Source organism: Arvicanthis niloticus, chromosome 20, assembly GCF_011762505.2.
Source record: "Arvicanthis niloticus isolate mArvNil1 chromosome 20, mArvNil1.pat.X, whole genome shotgun sequence".
Classification (NCBI taxonomy): Eukaryota; Metazoa; Chordata; class Mammalia; order Rodentia; family Muridae; genus Arvicanthis; species Arvicanthis niloticus.
Window position 1 is genome coordinate 35,875,571 of NC_047677.1, and position 24,090 is coordinate 35,899,660.

Below are 24,090 nucleotides of genomic sequence, written 5' to 3' on the forward strand. Positions count from 1 at the left end.
TTCGTCTTTCCCTATGCACTCCTTGAGTTAACTCATTAAGGAGATGTTCTAGTCCATTCTGTGAAATGAAGTCAAGTCTTTCTCTCGAGTTTACGGGCCTATGTCTTGGTGAAGACGCACCCACTCTGGGAGCCTCTTTTCAAACTAGAAATTTGTGGGGACTGTATGAATTTATCCATGAACTCGTACCATGTAAAGCACAAAAGAAGTAAGTGAATCCAGTTGGAGATCACTATCACTAATATGCTATGCGTCCACGTAACACCCTGAAAGTGTCACAAAAACCATGGACGGCTTGAATGGTTAGTTACTTCCTCCAATGAGGAAGACAGTCTCAACCTTCGGATGCCTGGCTTTTCCTGTGGACACTGTCCTCCAGCAGAACTAATAGCAGCTTCCTACTATGACTAGGTACCCGACAACACAACCCCATAGAAAACTCAAGTTGATAGAGAATAACGAAGCCTCACCAAATCTATACACACAACAGGTGGGATTTATCAGCTCTCAGAAGCTCTGCACCTGACCTCTGCATTATGCATAATTCCCAACTTGCTATAACGTCAGGCTCCAAGTGGGGAAGTGAAGGGCATTTCTGAAGTTAAATGTTTCATTTCAGAACCTACAGAATGGTGGTTGACAAGCCCATGCTCTACTCTGCGGAAAGCAGAGGCAAGGGAGGCAGACCACTGACTGCAGGATGCAGGGCTAAGTCTCAGCGTTAGCTTAATTCTTCTGCTAACAAAAGAGGATGCTATTTCCTCTCAGAGCTCCAATAGCCTGAAGGGGGAGTGGATGCCTACAGCCCCAAAGTGCCACATAATGGTCCCCATATTCCTGCTGCTAAAGGCTACTTGAATCTTAAATATAGCCTGCCGGGTGGCTACTGTAACCCTGACAATGGAATTCTCTGGGGGAGACTATTCAATAATGCTTTCTTCTTCCCTTGCTCAAGCGAGATAAAAAAAAAAAAAAAAAAAATTAAAAGTATTTTCTTTTGCCTTGTACCCGGCAACAATCTTACTACAATGAAGACAGGTTGAGAAAGGAACTCCGTCTACAGATCCTACTATTTAGACTAATAATTCTGAAACCGGCAGCCAGCACATTCAAAGTCAGCAGGGCTGACAGAGACTGATGGTGCCTGGTTTAATCATTCTTACCCACCCACTGGCTGCAATCTCCCAGCTTCTCTGTGGGCGAGTTGGCCAGACCCCCCCACTCCCTAAGGCCAAAGTCTGACATTCTCAGAAGGACAGGGTCTGCTCAGAGTCACGTGAAGCCTGGCCAGGAGGATGGAGTTCGGGACCTTCCTCCACACGCAAACACCACCAGATTCTAGCCTTGCCGTGGAGCTGCACAGCCAACATCTGGGAAACATAAGAATGTTGGAACCGCTGCTTGAGATAGATGCTTCCTGCTGAGTTCCTGGCATATCTCAACGTACTGAAGTTAACTCCGAGTTGAAAATCTGTTTTTATTGACTACTTGCCTTTTCCCCTATGGTGGCTTGATAGTAATACTCTCGGACAAAAGGTCTCTTTGTGAGCTTTTATGAAACACTGCAGCTGCTCTTTGCTTGATCTTAGCCCCACTCTATCATGTAGGATACCCTCCATCCAACAAAAACATACTCCCAAATTTAAATTCCCATCAAACATATAGATTAACAACTTGGAAGGGAGAGAGAAAGTCTACATTGCGAGATTACATCCATGTTACACAAGTTCACAAAAACAGAGAGGGGGCCAAGCCATTCTGTCCCTAAAGAGCAGGGACAGGAGGGAACTAGCTGTTCTGGGGGAAATGGGCCAGTGGATAACCATGTACCTCATAGGCGGTTGTCATCGTGGGCTTATAGGACACATGGTTGGCTCTCCTTAGCTCCTTGATGGTTTCCGCTGGCATGGACTTCGAGAACCCCAGGCCACTCCATGTATTCGTAGGCGTCCTGACCTCAGTCACCACTGGCTTCTTTAACATCGCTTTGGAAAACAGAATAGAAAGCAGATGTGTATTTAATGTAATTCTGATGGGGAGCAAGCTTTCCTCAAGCTATGAAAAAGTTATAGCTTAACATTATTTCTTAACATGAAAGGCCTAAGAATAAAACATTTTATCCAGTGAAAAAATAACTGTGGAAAGGCTGCAGGACTCCTTAATTATGCTCATGTATCTCACAAGATACATTTTATCTCCAGCAGAATCCGTGCATCATGAATTCATATATTTTGGGTTTCTTTTTATAAGCACCATTTTCTTTCTTTTTTTTTTTTCTCCCCAAATCACCTAGGGAACTTTAAAATGAAGATGTACTGAAAGACAGAGGTAGAAAACACTCCTTGGTCACTTACCTTTGGTGGCTAATAGTTTTTTCTGCTCATAGTCAAATGCCTGAAAAAGAAATACAGAGAGAATGAATGGCTTTGTCGCCATTTCCCAAGCAGCCCACCAATAACTCCTGACTCTGCTTGGACCATCAGCTAAGCTCTGCATCATGGGACCACAAACATAGAACACCAGTGTAATGCACTTAAACACTTCTTCAACACCAACTGGAATAATCTACTTTTATCTAACTTGAAGTCAGTGTCAAGAGAAGGGAGTTTCCCTACACAATCAAAGTAAATCCTCTTTCTCAAGAGTGTCTTCCACATCAGGATTGTATGCAAACGTAAAGAGCCTAATAGTTGCACAAGCATCAAAGGAATATGTCACAAAATGGCTTCAAGCAAAGGTTGTTTCTCCTTCTGTCTCAGAATCCTTCTTTACAGAGGTAAGAAAGATGGTTACTAGGATGATACTAAGACCACACAGGAAGTTATCAACCACACTGCAAAAGCCTTAGCTTTTGACATTAGATAACTGCAATGATTTAGCTTTGGATACTAAGGATGGAGTAAGATTAAACATACATACCCTGGTATTGCACAGAGAAGAGGACCACATGTCCATGCTAAGAACACTGAACAGCTAACTAGGCAGAAACCAGGGCAGACCTTTCTGAAGAAAGCTACGGCTGCATAGCTACATCCCAGATGCTAACCCAGTCCTACCTCCCCAGTTTAGAGAACAGATAAGACTTGATTTAAAGACCTACCACAAAGATCAAGAAGCTACACGCAAGAGCTCTTTGGCTCATCTCCCAAAAGGCTGTACCAGCATATATAACGTTCCCAGGAAATCGCAGACTGGAACAGAACACGGAAGAGGGTGCAAGGAGCTAAGAATAACCTTGGGCCAGATGATAAACACCAGCGGCCCAGCACACACAGTAGCTCTGTGAACGCGGTGGTACTTCAGAGAGCCTGGTTTTTAGATGACACTGTTTTATGACATTTTGTGGGAAGGGGGACAACTTAACCTTGAACTGGAAGTTAACGATCAAGTTTAATTCTTAGGGGCAAGATGTGGGAAAACATTGACAGTGCTGAGATCTGTGAAGGGTACAATGTATCAGAACTCATCTGGAGCCTAAAGTGTGCTGAGCTCTGTGAAGGACACAATGTATCAGAACTCACCCCGAGCCTAAACAACCAACAGCCTCTGGAGGACCGCGGAAGAGAGATTTGTTAAAAAAAAAAAAAAAAAAAAAAAAAAAAGTGCTAGAGAGGCCATTGCCCTAAGCTGATGGAGAGATGGCTACTGTTTTCAGCCATAGAAAGAGGCAAGTCTTCAGTGTGCCAAAGCTCACTAGCAACTCTCACAGATTTCCACTAATGGTCACAGTTTTCCACTAATGGCATAAACACATCTAGTTAGAGAGTTACCGCAAGAATGCTGGGATCCGACCCACAAAAAAACCTCCATAAAATTTACTCACAGGGATCCAAATATGAGACCAAAGAAAAGAACAACCATAAGACGACACTGGGGTCATAAAGTGAACTTTTTATTTTTAAAACACTGATGTATTATGAAAGCTTTGTATTCTAGCCACCTCAAGAGTCATGTAAATGTTCAAATACAAAGGATTAAAAAACAACAACAACCAGAAGGATTCATTCACACTGGAATGAAATTAGTGTAGTGAAATTCTATGAATTAATTTAACACAGCAGGTTGGTTATTTATTTGTATTTCTGGGGTTTTGTGATGGTTTCAGAGGTGGCAGGGATGGAGAGAGAGAATTCATTTCAAGGCAGATGCTCCTTCCAGGTAATGTGTAGAAAGCAAAATGTTTATGTGTGTGTTACATCCCCCCCCCACAAAGCACTAAATCTTTGCTTCTCACACATGAGCCAGATGAAGATGAGATATTGTCAGGAGCAACCTTGCTTATACACTGAAGGCCTAAAATCAGCCATAGGCCTAAGTCAGCCATACATGCCTGCTAACACAAAGTCTTGGTCTCTGTGGGAAAACACTGACCCTAGAACAGATAGCTACAGATCTTGTAAACAGGCAGCCTTAGTGGAAAATATTAGCCAGGATGGGAACAGATAGTCACAGGTCTTGTGGATAGGTAGCCTTGGTGGAGGGTGCCAGCTTAGATAAGAACAAATGAATCATAGACAGAGTCAGAGTGACCCGTTCCCTGCTTCTTCACCAGCCAACACTGTTCTGGAAGATATCTGTATTTCCCCCTGAGAACACCTATGCTCCTGCATCATCCCCTTCCCTACATCCTGCCTCTATGTGTATATAACCCCTGTGTGAAAAAATTAAAATCGGCAGTTTGATCAGACTATAGACAAGCCATCATCCTTTGCATTCGCCTGTTTCCCCATTCTCTCTTTCAGGTGGTTCCCCCCCGACCGTGTTCAGTGCCCTGCTTGACGAGGAAAGATACCGAATCTCCTGCTGAGTAAGCTGTTCTGAGTCATGCTATGAAGATGATGATCAGGCAGGGCTGGCTGAGGAAGATGTCTGGAGCCACCACGGACATTTAAACCACACGGTTGTCATCCTCTCCCACAGAACTCAAATTCCACACTCTTCTCAGAACCGTTTTAAAATGGCACGAAATCTACTATCTCTATTTCCAAGACTACAGAAGAAAATCAGATCTGCTTGTCCAGGAGAAACACCATCTCTTACGAGTCTCTAATGCTTCATGTAACGGACAAGCATCATTTGCTTGAAATGTAACAACACAAATCACCATTTTTTTTTAACTAGTACGAAGAATCAAAGAATCACTTTTCCTTAATCTAGACCCTACATTTCATTCTTAACATTCACAGCAAAACCCAATCTGAACTCTTGCATAATTGTTTGAGTGTCACACTGACCAGGTCATAGGGGGACATGCTAGCTTCTCCACAGCTCATGAACAGTCTCTGCTTCCTCCATGCCCAGCCCAGCACCTGCCCTGGATGACTGAAGATGCACCTACGTTACCTGCATGTGCACATATGTTGGCTGCGAGGCCAGGCGGGCCCTTTCCGAGTTCTGCTGGGCAGCTGCTGCCCTCTCAGCTGCACGCTCGCTTCCCGGGGCCTTCTTGTCAGCCAGAGGACTTTCTGTGGTGCTCAGTTCGGGGTCTGAGAGGAATCTGTCAGTGGTGCTGTGAAAGAGAGTTGGGAATTCACTGCTCCACCTCACATACTGACAAGACTGCATGGTTCCCGTGTGCATGCTCATTGCCTGTGCTTCAGCCATCACCTGCCTTCACATGTCATTCAATCAGCAGAGCAATGCCAAGGCATGGCAACACTGAGACAAAGGTGTTGCTATCTCCCCACTGGATGCCTGAGAAAAGACCTTATCCATGGTCATTGCTCTAGGGTGACTCTGGGTCTCAAACTATAGGTTAAAACTGCTTTTCAATACGAAGGCACCTACATTATAGTCAATCCAAATGGTATTCTGCTTGTGGTATATGGGGAAATAGATACACGGATAAGATTTCTGATGTTTGTACATCAACCAGATATCAAGGATTTATGCAAAATTTGAGCACAGCCTGAGGAAGCCAGAAGATAGACAGATGACAGATATTGCATGTGTGGGGGTGCATGTGACACTGGTTAAGAGGAAAAATAGCAAGCTCCTGATGAATCAGGATGCACCTCAAGCCAAAAAAAAAAAAAAAAAAAAAAAAAAAAAAAGCTGCTTTGTTCAATTATAATCAATCACCTGTTCTCTTCCTATATCAGAAGATAAGACATGCTCAATAAGCTTTGCCTGACAGATGTTGACAGAAGACATGTGACCTGGAAATGAAGGAGCTTTTCAAGTTCCCTAGGACCAAAAGCCAGGAGAGTGGCTACTCAGGGGGCAGAATGCAGAGGAAGGGGTCCAGGATCAAATCACTGGGGCTGTTTAAATCACAGTGAGGCAGGGCTGGTCCAGCTAAGAGAATCATTGGAGCCAAAGAAAGGGCAGGCCACACTGGTGAGAAAAAGGTCAAGGAGCCAGGGCAGGAGGCCTGGGGCTCCATCCAGGTGAGAGAAAAGGAAAAAGATTCAGAAGGCAGCCCTTAATAATCCTGCATCACTAAGGTCTGTCAGATGATTCTGGGCCAGAAGGCTGAAGATTTGATGCTCCAACGTTCGGTAGTATAGGGGCTTTTCAGGTGTTCAGCGGTCTCTATAAATTGGCTAAGTTTTAGAAGCTATGCTTAGTGCTTCCCATAACTTCAGTTAACTCAGTCATTCTGGATTTCTGATGGGGTTGAAGACCTATAGTCTCATAACCAATCCTGGCTATTTACTTTGAGAGAAAAGATCTGAGTAGATGGTCTTCAGCTGACATTCATTCTAAAGCCAAAAAGCCAGGATCAAAAGTAAGTGTTTTAGTTAGAAGAGATGACAGAGGTTCTGGTTAGTCAACAGAATGATGGACTGGGTATTAGGACTATCTTGTACCTCACTGGTACAATTAGGAATAAGTATGCTCTAATTGTATTTTGAGAGAAAAGTTTTACTTTAACAGGAAGAGTGATATGTAGGAGGAGCTAAGTGGGAAGGAGTACTGAGAGGAAGAGATGGAACAAGGAGAGAAGATGAAGAAGAGGAGAAGCTAGGTGATGAGAGAAAGAAAGAGAGAGGGGGCATGGAGGCAGATGTTCACATGTCTCCACCAGTCAAAGATAGTTTTTATATCTAGGTTGGGTATTGGGTTACACTTCTGATTGAGCATTACCAAACTTATAAATCCTTTGATTAACATTTTTAAAAAATCGTATAAAAGCAAAAAGGAAAGGGGGGCATGGGACAGGGGTGTTCTAGGGAGGGGAAATGTGGAAAGGGGATGGCATCTTAAATTTAAATAAAATATAAAATAAAAAAAAAAAAAAGAAATCCCAGAAAAAAAAAAAAGATTCAGAAGGCAGGGAAACCAAAATGGTGGGCATAGGTGTTAAGGGATTCAAGAAGCAGCAGGAAGCAGATCCCTTCAGGAACACACACTGAAGAATGGCCTTGTGGGAGAATCCGTGGACACACAGGTAAGGCAGAACTGGGTGGCATGAGTCTGGGGTTTATGAAAATACAGTGGTTTTAGTAAGAAATGGAGGACGTAAAGCTATACATGTTAATGTTTGCATAAAGACACTCCTTAGAGACAGCCGAGGAGCTAAGAAGACAGAAGCGGAAATAGAGTAGTCGGCCGGTGGGAGGCCCTTTCCTCTGTAAAGAGGACAAAAATAATAAATAAATTAATTAATTAATAAAGGCAATCTCAGGATAGCACAGTGGCAACTGTTGTGCACCAAGGAGTTCTGGCTAATACAACTCAAGGGTTGAGCCAAACGTTTACAAGTCTGCAGCTGCCTGCACTGGAGAGAAGAAAGCTCCCGTTTAAGAATCCACCTCAACACCAGCTAAGGTGGATCCGTGGCTGGGAACCATCTAACAAGAGCCAGAGGCTAAAAACCACCCCACCCATTGCTGAATCATGGAGAGAATGTGTAAGCTTCAGAGCAATAAGGGTTGTTTTTTTTTTTTTTTTTTAAGGACACAGAAACCCAACAATGAAGTTGGGGGACATTTATAAAGATGGACCAGGGTGAAAACAGAAGTTGTTCCTTGAGGTTTTGAAAGATTAATTGTGTGTGGGAATTGCAAAGCCTACGATGAGCTTCAGCCAGACTTGAGTTAGGGTCTCAACCACCGAACTCAAAGCAAATTCCCCTTCCATCATTTCCCACCAGCAGGGTGAGCACACGTACTGGAGGTGGGAGTTCTTCGTGCCCTGCAGTAGCTCAACTGTCTGTCGCTTGGCACAGGAGACCTTGGAGGGACCCAGCATCTGCTTCAAGTCACCAGCGTTTCCGGAATGGGAGGGACTTCGAGGCATGCCCACTTCGACAAAGGCATCATTGCAGCCTGGGTGGTGGGGAGGCATTGGGGGAGAGAGGAGCAAAATGTAACTATCACCTTATAGACGCCATGGAGAAAAACAAAACAAAACAAAAACCTATCTCTGTAGAGACCCAGTTCTACAGAGTCCTGACAATGTCGTCAGCCGCAAAGAGGGCACACCTTAGCAAGCTCAGGCTGTCTCCAGAACTTCAAGGGAAGACCTGGTGTTTCCTGAAGATTAGTTGGAATAAGGGATAGAGATATACGTATGTGTGTATACATATATATGCACATACATATATGTGTGTATATGTATATATGTGTGTATACATATATATGCATATACATATATGTGTATGTGTATATGTATATATTATGTGTGTATACATATATATGCATATACATATATATGTGTGTATATGTATATATTATGTGTGTATACATATATATGCATATACATATATGTGTGTATGTGCGTATATGTATATATTATGTGTGTATACATATATATGCATATACATATATGTGTGTATGTGTATATGTATATATTATGTATGTATACATATATATGCATATACATATATGTGTGTATGTATGTGTGTAAATGTATATATGTATATATGTATGTGTGTATACATATATATGCATATATGTGTGTATATGTATATATGTATGTGTGTATACATATATATGCATATACATATATGTGTATATGTATATATGTATATATATGTGTGTGTGTGTATACACACACACATACACACATTTGTGGGGTCCATCTTTTCCCTGAATACTGTTGGCACTAGGGGTATATATATTTACATAGGAACATTAGTGGGACCCTTGTTTTCTTGCCTTCCATTCCCTCTCCTTGTTTTCCCCTTTCCCTCTCACAGTACAATGGTTTCCACAGGGCTTTGGGCACACTAGACCAGTATGTCTACCAGGAGCTATATCTTCAACCCCAAATCTAGTCCTTTGTTTCCTCCCCAGTGCTTGGGACTAAGACAAGGGCCTTACACATGCTAGGCACATGCTATTCCAGTGAACTACACTCCCAGCCCCACTCAGGTTTCAAAATTGTTAGGGGCTGAACTTCTACGCCAACAGTCATTGAGCTGATGTCTTCCCATCATACAATAATGGAACAGTGGTATTTCTGCCGAAAGTGCCCTTCAGTTCATTGTTCACCGCCTTCTTTAGAATTTCATGCAAGACCTTGTCTCTGCATGGTTGAGGGAGGCAGAGTCAGCAGGGGTGAGTAGAAACCAACTCAGAATCCCTGCAGTCTCAGGGAGCTAGGGGTGGGGCTTTACCCGAGCTACAAACCAGTCTGAGAAGGAAAGTTCCAATTCCTTACCTTCCACCGAGTTTGATTTAGTCGAAGCCTGTTCGGGCCCAGCTGTCTGCATGGATGGGTCGCCATGATTCGAACTCAGCACTTTTTCCCCAAGCGATGAAGTAGACAACGGACCGTATTTCATGTTTGGAGGCTGAAATCACAAATAAAATAAAAATACAACTGAGAAAGAAGTCCAGCGAACACTCAAAACGGGTTACAAGTGGCTTCTCTCTTGCCAAAAGCATAAAACCCTCCTCCCCCACACTTCACCCTCTGAGTCTCACAAGAGGGTGTTACCTGCACATGCCCATTTATAGAAGCAGAGATGTTTTTGCCTTCTGTCTGTATGCTGTTGATGTGGACATCAACAGGAGTCAAGCCAGGAGGGGGAGATGGAGCCGTGTGCCCATACGTGGGCACTCCGGACAGCAAGATATTCGTTAATGTAGCCTGGGCGGTAGACGGGATCATAAGGTGTGGTATGGTAGAGAAACCTGAAATGGTCCATGAAGACAGGTGTTAGAAGGTAACAGCCTAGAAGTAATTGTTATGTTTAATAACAATAAAAAACTTTTTTTTCCCCTGGGAGTTCAGAATTTGATATCTCTGTAAATAGATTGAACATTACCATAGAAACCACAAGCAGAGGGTTATGAGATAGCCTCCAGGGTAGGTAAAGACTCCTGCTTCCAAGTCTGATGCCCTGAGTTTGATACCTGGGACCCATGGGCTGAAAAGAACTCAATGGCTGCAAGTTGCCCTTTGACCTCCACACATACATATAAATGAATAACATGTTTTCCTTAAACGAAACAATGTTGAAATGAGATAAGCAGGTCTTAACAGGTTCCTCCCCCATTGTTAGGGAGAGCAGAGAGACTAAACCTAGGCAGGTGACTATGAACTAGCTCCTCCAGGAAGCTGGGTCCCCATGGTTCACCTGTAACCTTTACAGGCCTTGGCCATGGTTCCCTGAGAATCCAGCTGCCTTTCCTAATCTGTTTATCACTGGTGCAGATGATGCTTTGTTGGCTTGAAAAGCTCTGAGCTTTTCAAGCTTTTCTGAGCTTCATTTTAACTAATTTGCACAGCAGGGGAGCTTTTCTTTGGGCTAAAGGATGTTCTCTTTGAACAGTGATTTTTTTTTTTTTTCACTTGAAGAACTGGAATCCCTTGTAAATTCTATTAAAAGGAATTTTAAAAAAAAAGAAAAGAAAAGAAGTATCCATGAATTCTCACTTCTTGAGTATGCTTAAGGGGCACTGACCTGTGGCGCTTGCAGTATTAGCAATTGAGGGAGCCCACAAGGTAGGGCTTGGGGTACCAGAACTTGAACTTTGCAAAGGACTGACTGAGGTGTTGAGCGCATTCAGGAGTGAGTTTGGGGTGGTTGACGTGTTGAGTGACAAGGTGGTGGGCCCCAATAGACCTGTAAGGAACAGGAGTCAAGTCAGTGCACCTAAGTTCACGATTCGGAAACAGGAACACCATTTATATTGCCTTTTAGAACAAGCACCAACAGAATCTGACACTTTCTAATCTGTCAAATACAGGTGACAGGTTGGTTTTTTTTTAATGTTATTTCAGATATTCCTGTGAAATTTCTCTTTTTGCAACTCCAACAATGGAATTTGCTCACCCTCCAATGGACAAGAGACACCATAAGGATGGGAAGACAGGTGTGCCCAATCTAGCACAGCAACCAAGCACATTGAGAATTACTAGACGCAAGCCTGCTGACAACCTAGGATGGACAAACCTCTGCTCAAGAGAAAGCTTGTTTTTTTACTTCTCTGACTCACTCGTTATCAGCTTCCTAACAAATCCCTTTCCAAGCGTTCTGTTCATACCTGGCAGCGCCTAGGAGCGCCTTCCCTGTGGTAGACTGGCTGGCTGATACTTCCTAGAGAGAATGCCCGACCAGATGGTTCTATGCGTGTCTGAACACACACTGACTTCTTTGGGCTCCAATCCAATGACTAAAACTTGCCCAGGGATTACGCTGGCTTTGATTTTCGTCTCAAGTATCCGAGTGCCTGCTGTAACTAGGGAGATTCTCCTTTGGGAATTTGGGATCTAAAAGAAAATGTTCATTTCTATGTGTTTCCGGAAGCACACAGGGGTCAGTGTTAGAGGAGATGAGTGGCCAAGAAAACCTCTCCTCCACTCAGTGAACCCGGCTTCCCCAGCCACGTTCTCAACCAGAACACAATAAAACTGGCTCCTTCTAAGTCAGTGGTTCTCAATCTCCCTAATACCATGATCCTTTAATAAAGCTTCTGTTATGGTGACCTCCCCAAACATAAAATTAATTTGCTGCCACTTCATAACTATAATTTTGCTGCTGCTTCAAATCTTGTAACTATCTGTCATGCAGGATATCTGATAGGCAACCCCTATAAAAGGGTCATGTGATCCCCAAAGGGCCTGCGACCCACAGGTTGAGAACTGTTATAAGTTCACCAGCAAAAGCCCGGTCTACAGCACTGAATAGCTGGGGCTATTCAGGTCTGTGTGAAAGAGACAGCTTTGGCTGAGGAAGACCCTGCATTACCATAGTAGTGTTTGAGTGTGGCAATTTGGAGCCCAAACAAATTCTACACACATTACTTCTTTCAGTGTTGGGGATCGAACCTAGGTCCTCATGCGTGCATCCTACCGGTGAGCCCTAACATAGACCATCCTACTATGTATCTTAAAGCCAAAAGGAAGGGAAAACAAAAATAGAGAGATTGGCTGGCCTACTGTGCTCCCTTTTTATATGAAGTCATTTGGGAAACAACACGAAAAATGGTAAGCCTGGTCTAATGGTAACAGAGTCCTTGGCCAGCCTGTGAGGAAGACGGTCATTTCTAAATAAGGACACTATTTCAGGACCAGCAAGGACTCACTGTGCTTCCCTAAAAACCTAAATACCATGAGTGGTATGAGCTGTGCTTGGCTCTCCTTGGCGGCCTTGGGCTTATCAGGCCTAGCCATAGCTATGGGGGGGGGGGGAATGGGTTCAGGGACTCTCCCCTCCCCTTCTCTAACTGCCCTCCAGATTTGCAATTACTTTTTGGAACAGACTGGATAATCTTTATCTCTAGGGAGGGAGGGCAGAACAGCAAAAGCGAGAGAGTACGAAACACATACATCACAGTCATCGGCTCCCTTCCATCTCGATGGCATTCTTAATTTAACAGAACAAACACAAGCCACCAAAAGTAAGAACAGTTAGGCTGTGATTATTAATGCCAACATAGGAGGAATCTGGGCAACCCAAATCCACAGAGGCTAACAAATGGAAAAACTCAGACCAGATGAATCAGGTCCCCCGGGCCCCTTGCTCTTCACCCGGGGCATCGGGGCTCAAAGAAGAAAATAGCATTTAGACACAGCACAATGGTAGAAAGGCAGGGAACCCGATAAGCAGCTCCCCAGCGGTAATAATAAACTTTATACCTAGTCCAGTGAGTCCAAGGCCTGCCGAAGCTAAGATATCCAGGCTGGGACATGCCAGGCCGGCAGGGCACGATGCTGGGGATAGACTGGTTGCTATGGAAACCCCACTGCTTTCAAGTCCGAGCAGACACTTCCTTGCTTCATACATATTTAAGGCATTTCGCTCAACACTTTTCACAATCACAGACTATGAAAACACATAATGGGAAAAAAGATGACACTGAGATAGGTATACAATGGACTGAGGGGTAATGAACATGTAAATGAAGAACCACAGGAGGCTGCACACCACCCTCCATTAGCCTCTGCTCCTGACACTCCCTGTAAAGTGTGTGTGTGTGTGTGTGTGTGTGTGTGTGTGTGTGTGTGTATGTGCTGCTGTGGGCAGCCAGCACGCAGGGCCCAATCCCCACCCAACCTTTTGAGGCATGGACTCCTATCCAGACATGCTTAGAAATGTAGCAAATTCTGGGTGTCAAAGCCCAGTGGCCACTACACAGCCTCTGGGCTTCATACCGAAGCACCCCTCCTCCTCCCCCCTCATTACCTGCAGAAGCCAAATCAAACCCACTGCCATCACATACAGATTGCAGAGGGACAGTCGCTTGATTTTAACATACATGGTCTAATGGTTAGCTGACATACCTCCAGGCACCACCAATCCTCAGTGACAACACACCTGTGGCAAATCTTGTGAGATACATATATATAATATATATATTATATATATTATATAATATATATAATATATATATGTGTGTGTGTGCATGTATACATATATACACACATATACATATACACACAATATATAATTGTATATATATGCATATATAAATTTTCCTTACTTCTTATATATATACTATATATACATATAGAATTATATATTTTATGTATCTTACTAAATTTTAAGCATATATATGTATATACATACATGTGTATATATATGTGTATGTATATGTGTGTGAGTATATATATATATACATATACATACACATGTACATATATGTTCAGTAGTTAGAATCCAGCCATCAAAGTACTGTCTCTTCCAGCCCGACATATGTTCTTTTTTTTTTTTTACTGAGCCCTTGGAATTCTTTTTGTTTCTATCTTTGGCCAAGCCCTTCTCTGAGTCTGAGACTGATGGTAGTTGTGGTTATGCTAGTCAAACACGGGGCTTTATGATGTCTAAAACCCATGGCCTGTCTTGAACTCTGAACTCTCTCCACCTTGCTCCTCCAAGTCTTGGGGAGCTTTATGGCTTTCTCTGGAAAGAAAGGTGTGGTTGTTTCTTCCGGGTGGACAGAAATGCCACGTTTACTCATGGGGACATCATATGGGAAACAGATACACACAAACCATTCTAGACACAAGATGGCATCTACGATTTGGAAATTTTAATTAAGTATGGCAGATTTCTCTATCTTAGCAAGTTAGGACTTTCTGACCCCAGAATCCATCTGCACATCTTTCAGTGGCTTCCACTTGTGGATGTGAACACATGGATACACACACACACACACACACACCCCTCCATATACACATGTACTTGCACATATACATACATACATAACATACATACATACATGCAACCACACATATGCACTTACATGTGCACACACAAAAAACTGAATAGAATTAGAAAGAGAGGTGGGGAAAGAGAGAGAAAGGAAGAGGGAGAGGGAGAAGGGGAAGGGGAGGGAGGAAGAGAGAGAGAGAAAGAGAGAGAGAGAGAGAGAGAGAGAGAGAGAGAGAGAGAGAGAGAGAGAGAGAGAGAGCCTTATTGCCTTTCTACATGAGAGAGGAGCATCTGTGAATGTGGACCCAGGTCCTAACCTGACACCAAATCTGGTCCAGCCTGAATCTTGTGCTTGCTGGCGTCCATGATTACAGATTCCCTTAACCATGGCTGCCTGCTCTGTGGCGTTGTTACAGGAGCCCAAACAAATTAGGATGTTTACTGGTTTATTTTTTTACTCAACTATACACACCCCTGCACTAAAGCAGTGACTCTATATTGCCATCGCCATATTACTGTGTAGTGTCAAATTATGTTCACCAGACTTTATAAAGCAATTTGAAACCAGCATTTAATTAAAAAAGAAAAGAAAAGAAAAAAAGTTAGAAAAACTCAGCTGTTTGGATTCTTGCTTCAAAACATTCCACAAACTTCGAAACGTAATTACAGTTTATCAATCTTTTTAAGTTTTAAACATCCAGAAAAAAAAAGAGGATTAATATAGCATTGTCATACTTCATACCTGGAACAAAGACAATTTTGTTTGTGACTTTTGTTAACCCCCCCAAGATTATTTCCTAGTCATGCTTTCTTTCCTAGTGGTGACCTTGGGATATCCCCCAGCCCTCCTGCCAGCCGATGCTTTGTGACTTGGAAAATATAAGAATGGAAGTACTGCTACCTAACTTGTCGTTCCAGCCTTGGGAGCCTTCCTCTTCTCACCTCTGCTCAGCCTACAGGGCAGCGGCTCAAGGGCCACCAGTGGTGACAACCACTGGTGAGGTCCCAGGGTCGCAGGCTTTAAAGGGGCTGCAGCAACTTTCACGATGTTCACGCATGAACATTCTTCCTACCTCGCCTTCTCATGGGCACTTCAGATCAGATTTCTCTCACTGTGCATCTACTGCCCACGTAATTTACCAGATAGCATTGGACAGAGAAGGTGCTAAGAGGGCAGAGAGCTTTCATTACCCATGGGCTTTATTAAAGGAAAGAAGAGAGCAGAAAAGGAAGCCGTTCTGCTAGGCCGTCGTAGTGCTGGCACACAGCAAGTTCTGCAAATTGATTTGAACATGCATACACACACACATACGCATAACATGTAAGTCTCCTTAGCTACTTCCTAGCAACCAAGTAAAGCCTGTAGTCAGCGGATTGCAAATTAAGAGTCCTTCTGATAAATACTCAGAAGTGTTGTTCACCCAATAGGTCTGCTTTGGCTTTCTGACAGAGTTCAGTATTGATTTCCGTTAATGGCTTGACTGGCTTAGGTCGCCACCATTAGTGTGTGAGCGCTTCCTTTGCTCCACCCCTTCACCAGTGTGTGGCTGAATGCCACCCTGACTGGGGTGACATGGGGTCTTCATGGAATTTAAATTTGCTTTTGTTTGACGGCTAGTGAGGCTGAACATTTTTATGTTCGAGAGCCATTTGTACATCATGGTTTTGTTTTGTTTTGTTTTTGGAACGATCTGTTCGTTTCATTAGCCTGTTTATTGATTGGGTTGGTTGATCTCTCATCACAATTACTAAGTCAGAGAAATAGACTTTTCTTTCTTGTGTATTTATAGAGAAACACCGGTTACTGAAAAATGAACCAGAACGGAAATCAAAAAACCGTATGGAAAAAAAAAAAAAATAGAGGCGGATAACGGAGGGCAATGTTACAGACGTAATTGTTATAAACCAAATACATGTATCAGAAACTAGTCCCATGTGAATGAACAAACAGAGCGGGTAGAGAAGGCTATTCCAGATGCTTTGTCAGGCGCAGACTCTGAACCAACCTTGCTCGGCTGTTTGGGCTTTGGCTTAATACTGATAAAGACGTCCAGCTGCTCCATCAGCTGCGCGATGACCTGTGGGTCCACTTCAATGTCTTCCTTCATATCGAACATTAACACCAGAGGAAGACAGCCCTAGACGAGACAGCAGGAGTGTCAGGAGTTAGTCACCGCAGCACCTGGTACCTGAGCATCTCTCTAAATAATACATGATCGAGTCTTTAAAATCCCATTCACATCTTCATAACAAGGGGGGTGTGGGACCAAGGTGAGGGGCAGGAGGCTATCTGGGAACTGAAACTGTTAAAGCTTTGTGGGTTTGGTGTGACCCTTTTCTTTGTTAAAGTCTACTCTTTACTACAGAAAAATCCTGCACTGTCTTGTCTGGCATCCATTCCTTTAGCAATTGTACTAAGAGACTCTTCTCCACTCTGAGGTTCAGGTCAGATGGCCTTGCTCGATGACATACTGGAAGGCACATCACTGAACCCTGAAGGAGAACTCAACTGCTGTTTAATAACTTCCGCTTTGGCCCAGCCCAGCCTATCCCACCACGGATTTGCATGCTCTGGATCTGTCTCTTCCACCCGGCCACACCCAACTCTCAATGTCCTATAGGTGGAGTCTGTACATCATTTAGAGCTTTCTTAACTGGTCCTTTGAAGGTGGCTTAAACTGTAATCACTTCTTCCAGGGCACAAGCAGTGAACCACTGGGCCAACCCTCAACACTTTTTGGGGAGCTGTGGGGGTCATTACAGAGGCTACCGTTGGCTCTCTTCTCTGCTCACTTCTTCCTGATCCTAAATGCCTTCAATCACTCAACTTCTTTTCCTCTTGTATAACATAGTGCTCAGCTCAAGCCCTTGGTCACTGGATTTTTATTCTTATTTTTAAGATTTATTTATCTTGTATATTTGAGTACACTGTCTCTGTCTTCAGACACATCAGAAGAGGGCATCAGATCCCATTACAGATAGTTGTGAGCCACCATGTGGTTGCTGGGAATTGAACTCAGGACCTCTGGAAGAGCAGTCGGTGCTCTTGGACACTGAGCCATCTCTCCAGCCGGTCGCTGGATTTTTTTTTTTTTTTTACATGTATTAGACGATGCTGGGCACAATGTGATCAAAATGAAAAACTGCCTTTCTCACTCATGAATAAAAGTGACTTTCCTTCATGTGTGGATAGTAAAAAGGGTTGTTAAAACCTCTGAATTTCTCTCGCCCCTCTTCCAGTATTGCGTAATAGTGTCTTTCGGAAAAACATCTCTATTTTTGGCAGGTGTGGTCAGAGTAGGAATGTGAATCTGTGAACCTTTTCAAGCATTTTAAGCTTGAAAAACATAACAGCTGATGTCTAAAAATAACATCTAAAGGCCTTGGAAAGGAAGGCACTATGAAGACTAATTTGGCAGTTCCAATATGTAAATATGCCCCCACTGCTAAAGCATTAATGACAACACAGCAAAATAAACGTGGCTAACAAAAAAATTATTCACAGGAAGTGACTTTTTAAATCTCCCATTGCCCTGATTAACTATAAGAAGCTTGATCTGTCAGCGGAATGAACTCAGCAGTATTAATCTGGGTTTTCTGAGCTGTTTTTGTTTTTAAATGGATTTTGACAAGTTAATAGTGAAGACCACGCCTGATGCCTACTAACTCAAATGTCACTAAAGGCTGGGCCTCCAATGAAACAGTGTAATCAGTTTTTAAAAAGAATCTCTGCCGGCCCAGCAATACGGCTGTCGCTACACACCAACCTATACACACCGGGGTTTCAAATAAACTTGTGAAGGAGAGAAAGGCCTTAAATCAGAATGCTTTTGAATGACACAAAAGGTGCTTTTTTTTCCCCCCATAGTACTCGAAATTAATGAGCAACATAGTATTTTTATTTATATAATAAATTTATTAAATGTACAAATGTTTTAGGTTGCCAAGAGTCAAGTTTTTTAGATGTGTGGCCAGCCACAGGCCAACAGCAGGCAGTTTCCTTGACTATTTTTTCTCCGTGGTTTTGTGTGTGTGTGTGTGTGTAAAACAGTTTTCTTTCATGAACCTGGAGCTCACAGATTAGCTATGTTGGCTGACCAGCAATCTGCAGGAATCTATTTGTCCCCGCCTTTCCAGCCCTGGGATTGAAGACACGCATCTCCACCCTTGCCTTCCTACATGCTTACTCGGGATCCAGACTCAGGTCTTCAGGCTTCTGTGGAAACTGAGCCATCCCCTCAGCCTGTGAAGGTGACCTTTAAATGGTGACCTTTTTAGTTTTCTGTTTAAAGTTCCAAATGTTTATCAGCACCCGATGTCAGGCGTGATCGCCTTCCATCCACACCACAAAATGCGTTCACCTGTAATCTCATCTGTCTTTAGTCTAAATTAAGAAAGTATATATATATATATATGTATATGTATATATATATATATATATATATATATATATATATATATATATATATGTAAAATTGCTTCCCTACACACTAAACCATAGCCTACAGTGTCACAATGACCCTTAGTCTCCAGTTTATTTTCCTTTTACCAGGAAATGTTCCCGTTTGCCTGGACTTCCAAACGGCTTTCTCAAACAGCAGGTATCCAGAGTCAGAGTGGAAGCACGATGTATCCAAAGAAGCTAAAGAAAGAGACCACAAAGCTGACCCTCGGAGCCTTACCATGAGATACTGCCTTGCCAGGCAGACAGACTCGATGGTGCCCTGGAGGTAGACGGTGGATTTCTTCTGTGGATTGCTGGGGTCGGGAAAGTGGATCTGCGCCCCTGTCCTCTGCATGATGTGTTTGACGTTGCTCCCGTTCCTGCCCATCATGAAGAGGTGGTGCTGGGCTGCGATGTCCAGTTGTGTGCTCACGGGGATGGCGGATGCCAAGCTCCCCGCGAGGTGTTCCAATAGCATGGCCGTCCCTTCCTGGCAGAGAAAAGCAGAGTGGAGAGAGTAATCCCATCAAACACACTGTCCCCACACAGGCAAAGCTTCTATCGTACCTCCAACAGCTATGGAAACATCAGTAGCCTGTTCTATGAGCCCAGAAGCAGCACAAAGGAAACCGCTAGAAACCAATTAGTCTATTACCCATAAACATATGTGTGGTGGCATAAGTCTATCTATGATCCCAGCATCTGGAAAGCTGAGGAGAACCGTGATCTAGTTTTTACTTTTTAATTAATTAATATTAATTAATGTTCATTAATGTTCTGCCTGCTTGTATATATGTTTGGAGGTGTCAGATCCCCCAAGAACTGGAGTTACAGACAGTTGTGAGCTGCCATGTGGATGCTGGGAATTGAACTTTGGGTCCTTTGGGAGAGCAGCCAATGTTCTTAACTACTGAGCTCTCTCTCCAGCCCTGAGAGAATCGTGAATTTAAGGTCAGCATAAGGATACACACACACACACACACACACACACACACACACACACACACACACAATTAATTAATTAATAAAAGAAAGTTTTCATGATCTATGTTTTGAGGTCATTTGAAGTCACCAACCTTCACAGCATTAGTGTTATTCTGAGAACCTCGTACTATGACGGTAGCACCATACATTCGAGACCTCTGCTTAAACGACACAGAAACGCTGTACGTCTGTGAGATGTGCTGGATGGGGGCAGTGTTGGGATCGGGGACTGGCTGGAGAATCCCGGCAATTGGTAACTCAAACATCAGCACCAAAGGAAGCAGCTCCTGGGAGAGGCCAAAGCAACGGTGAAGCGAGACATCTGCAGAGAGGCACGTTGCTCATCTCTTTTCTTCTAAGGATGGGTTTTGAGACATGAACTGCCTTCACGGGAGGCAGCAAGCTTCAGTGTATGTAACATTTCCTTATGCAGGGAGCCTTTTGCCTGAGTCAGGCAAAAGTAGGAATTGTTTCCACAATGTTTCCAACAGAGAAGCATTTACAAGCAAACCTAGAGGCCTGTGGTCTAAACATCAACAAAAAAAAATGCCTCCACCAGAGGCCAGAAGACAGAGGTCGGAATGCTCCCAGAGTCACCCTGCTTCACTGTCTCCTGCTTCCTGAAATGGGACCTGGTTACCAAATGGCGAACGATGCTATTTCAGCCCCCTAGTTATGTAAATATGGCGAGCATGCACGCATGATCCCCAAAGATTAGCGCAGTTACCCGAATCCTCGCTCGGGCTGATTCTACTCCCGCTGGCTGTCCTGCTATAGACACCTGCAAAATAAGAGAGCAACGCTTACTCCATCACACCCACCCCCCCACCCCCGTCTGCCTTTCTGGGAGCCACACCCGTGCCGCTGAACACTTGAGCTTGGGTTCTCCTGACCAATAAGCCTCAGCCAAACCCACTGAACCAGAATTGGATTTTAATGAGACCCTCTTCCAGTGATATCTGGCCACTGATCTACCTCATCCTTGGACGTAGCCACGGCCAGTAGCTCCCTGGAAGTCATTCTGACCCTTTGGTTAATACTTCTATCCACAGCGTTTCCCCCTTTTATTTAAAGTCTCTTTGTGTCAGTATGTGAGGTACCTATTGACAGCAATGATGTGGACTCTCTAGCCACAAGCCTTCATCCTCCACACCAGCAAGCAGATAATCACAGCCTTGGTACCCGCCTCTCCAGCTTTCTCCATAGATCCCTGGGCCTCGCCAAGACCCACCAACTAAAGCATTAGTCTTATTCTGGGTGACAGAACCATCTTGTCACAGCGACCTCCAGGTATTCTGAATAACGCCTGTGCCTTCAGTCAAGGCTTTCAACCGAGGCCACCCGTACATGCCAGTGTATAAAGACTCTCTGATTCACCCCTCAGGACTGACAGAAACCCATTACGGGACCAGCTGAGAAGATAGAACATATCTAAATAACACAGTAGCAGTATGTACTCTTCAAGGATTGGAAGTGCTTGTATGTGGGCCCCTGACTGCCAAAGCTAAGCAGCACCAGCAAAAGCAGAAGCAGCAGCAGCAGCAACAGAAGCAGCAGCAACAGAAGCAGCAGCAACAGAAGCTGCAGCAGCAGCAATAACAGCAGGTGTACCTAGGCAAATGCAGCTGTGCTCCCTGCAGTGTGAGGAAGAGGGCACCTATCTGTGCACTGCCTCTTAGATGGTGTCTGTCCTCAAAGGCCACTTCTACAACTGTGTCGCCAGAACCCAAAAACTGAACAAGGCCCCCGGGCAAGACATCCCTGATACACGCTCTCAGTTCTTCATAGTGGTCTTTGGGACTACCCCATCTCTTGCTATATAGTATTTAGAGATGAAGTAGGAGAACCGTAGATCTATAACTCATCCTTGGTCCAGCAGAGTACCTCAGCCTCCTAGAGAGCAGGGGAGCCCACCACCACCAACATCTGCCATCTATATATTCCTCTGGTTGCTTTTTGCCCTCATCTCTCAGAAGGGATTTGCCTACTGAGACTCAAGGGTGCAGAGGGACCGGTCACCTGGTTACTCTTTTCCGCCTGGTTGTTCCTGTTGGAATCTGGGAAGTGGATGTGGCAGCCCGTGTCTTCCATCACCTTTTTAATGTTGTTACCGCCTTTGCCAATGACGTGGGAGTGCTCTGTGTGCGAGACATCCATCTTCAACGTGACGCGGTTGCTCTGCGAGGAAGCAGGGTTACATCCCAATGTGTTACCACCACCAAACACTCTGCCCTTACGGTGCTTCAGCATTCATAGTAAGGGACCCCACTCCATGGGAAACTACAGATTTCCCAACAGGATGGTCTCAACGTAACAAATTTCTATTCCTTTCTTCATTAAGAAGAAGTCTTGTTTTACGATAAATTTTTTCAGAAGGTGGTGACAATTTATTTTTTAACCGCAACAACACTTTGGCAGAAGATCCTCTCTTAAAGACAGTCAGTTGCGATGGTAAATAAATTATTCAGGTTTTTCTTTTCTTTTAAAGGCATTATTCATTAAATGGGTCAAATACCTGAAGACAGGTGAAAGTGTGATCACATAACTAAAGATGCTGTGTCAGGCAGTGGATCTATGCTGAAGAGGAAAGGCCCCCTCTGAGATCACATATGCCACCAACAACACACACTGTCTGAGTTCCTGCACACAGGAGCTCCTAACATGGCTACCTGCCCAGCCTGACAGCCATCCTTTATTCCAGCTGATGGGAAGAGACGTGGAGAACTCATAAGAACTTCCACCCTGGCTGATGCAGGCACGAGTAAACGAAGCCCAATCAGAGGCTCAGTTTCCTTAAAGAAAGTGTAAAAAAATCCCACGTCATGGGGAGTAAAAAGGTGAGGGTCAAACTGGCATCCCAATATTTAATTCTGAGGAATTTAATCTAATCTTATGAGGACTGACGTAAAACTTTTTTGAATGTGCGAGACTGTCAGTGTCTTTCCTGAACAGTAAGACTCTAGACATTAAAATACCAGTAATTTAAAAACCTTCTGAAATCATCAATTTTTTGACTTGCACCGAAAACTATGTTTATCTTGAAGCTTAGCTTCTTTTACTTTAACCCTTGAAATACATGAAAGTATCACCTGCTTTAGGGAGGAAAAAATAAAAACCCTAAGCTACTTAAAAATTACAAGGTAAATAATTCTTAAAAATTAAAAAAATAACAAAGATAAATACAAAAAAAAAAAAAACCAGAGGGCAAGATCAGAAATAGTTCAATAAAATATTAAGTAGTAAGGAAAAATAAAAAGCTGGAACCATAGCCTAGATTTAAACCGCTTCCCCAGTTACCAGCTTTGAGATGTTGGCCAAATTTTTTTAACATCTCTGTGATGAGTTACTTTTGAGGATAAATCAAATTATTATCCGTACAAAATTAAGCACCTGGCCGATAGCCAGGGCTTCGGGTGTGCTTAAAGGAACGGCATCACAAATGTGTGTAGGCTTAGGTGGCATCACAAATGTGTGTAGGCTTAGGTGGCATCACAAATGTGTGTAGGCTTAGGTGGCATCACAAATGTGTGTAGGCTTAGGTGGCGTGTGTTCAGCTTCTGTCATTATTCTTCTGTATATGTATACCCGTGGTGGATCGGGCATCCCATTCATTCCAGGCCAAGCGTGAGCACACACAGGTGAGCACACACACAGAGAGTCGCACGGGGCCACAGGGCTCCTACGACCTCAAGCAAATGTACTTATTCCTGTCACCTGTGTTACTTACATAGTGCTAACAAGGGCCAATGTATGTTTCTGAAGATGGTATATATGTGCAAACATATGTATGCACATGGAGACATATATGTGTGTGTGTGTGTGTATATACATGATGACTTGATATGATAGAAACCATCCATACTAGGCACTTTCTCCACCCCCTCCCCCAGCAGAATCGCGTGCACCTTCCAAACATTCCCGATGTCTTCTCCCTGGTTTTCCCTTCTCCACGTGGCTCTTGGGTACCAGCTTGGAGTGTTCACTTACTTTTGTGTCTAAGACAGACATGATCATTTCTTTGGCTTCCTTCACATCCTCTTTCCTCCCAGAAACCTTGATGTGGGGATCTGGAAAGAACGGGAGGAAAAGCTTACGTGAGACGTCACACCTC

General features: G+C 43.7%; 1 protein-coding gene across 2 annotated transcripts in view; it reads right to left on the reverse strand.

The window, feature by feature from the left end:
• The window catches only part of Bicc1 (BicC family RNA binding protein 1), a 252,100-nt gene that overhangs the window by 16,024 nt on the left and 211,986 nt on the right, over window positions 1-24,090 (reverse strand). For both annotated transcript variants that reach the window (XM_034524083.2, XM_034524084.2), the window contains exons 4-17: window positions 23,967-24,046; window positions 21,999-22,157; window positions 20,707-20,760; window positions 20,072-20,266; window positions 19,234-19,485; window positions 16,558-16,689; window positions 13,036-13,222; window positions 10,859-11,020; window positions 9,889-10,085; window positions 9,610-9,742; window positions 8,117-8,273; window positions 5,344-5,509; window positions 2,355-2,394; window positions 1,831-1,985 (exon numbers count right to left, since the gene is read on the reverse strand). In XM_034524083.2, the coding sequence (XP_034379974.1) occupies window positions 1,831-1,985; window positions 2,355-2,394; window positions 5,344-5,509; window positions 8,117-8,273; window positions 9,610-9,742; window positions 9,889-10,085; window positions 10,859-11,020; window positions 13,036-13,222; window positions 16,558-16,689; window positions 19,234-19,485; window positions 20,072-20,266; window positions 20,707-20,760; window positions 21,999-22,157; window positions 23,967-24,046 (2,069 nt within the window). The remainder of the gene's footprint in view (window positions 1-1,830; window positions 1,986-2,354; window positions 2,395-5,343; window positions 5,510-8,116; window positions 8,274-9,609; window positions 9,743-9,888; window positions 10,086-10,858; window positions 11,021-13,035; window positions 13,223-16,557; window positions 16,690-19,233; window positions 19,486-20,071; window positions 20,267-20,706; window positions 20,761-21,998; window positions 22,158-23,966; window positions 24,047-24,090) is intronic.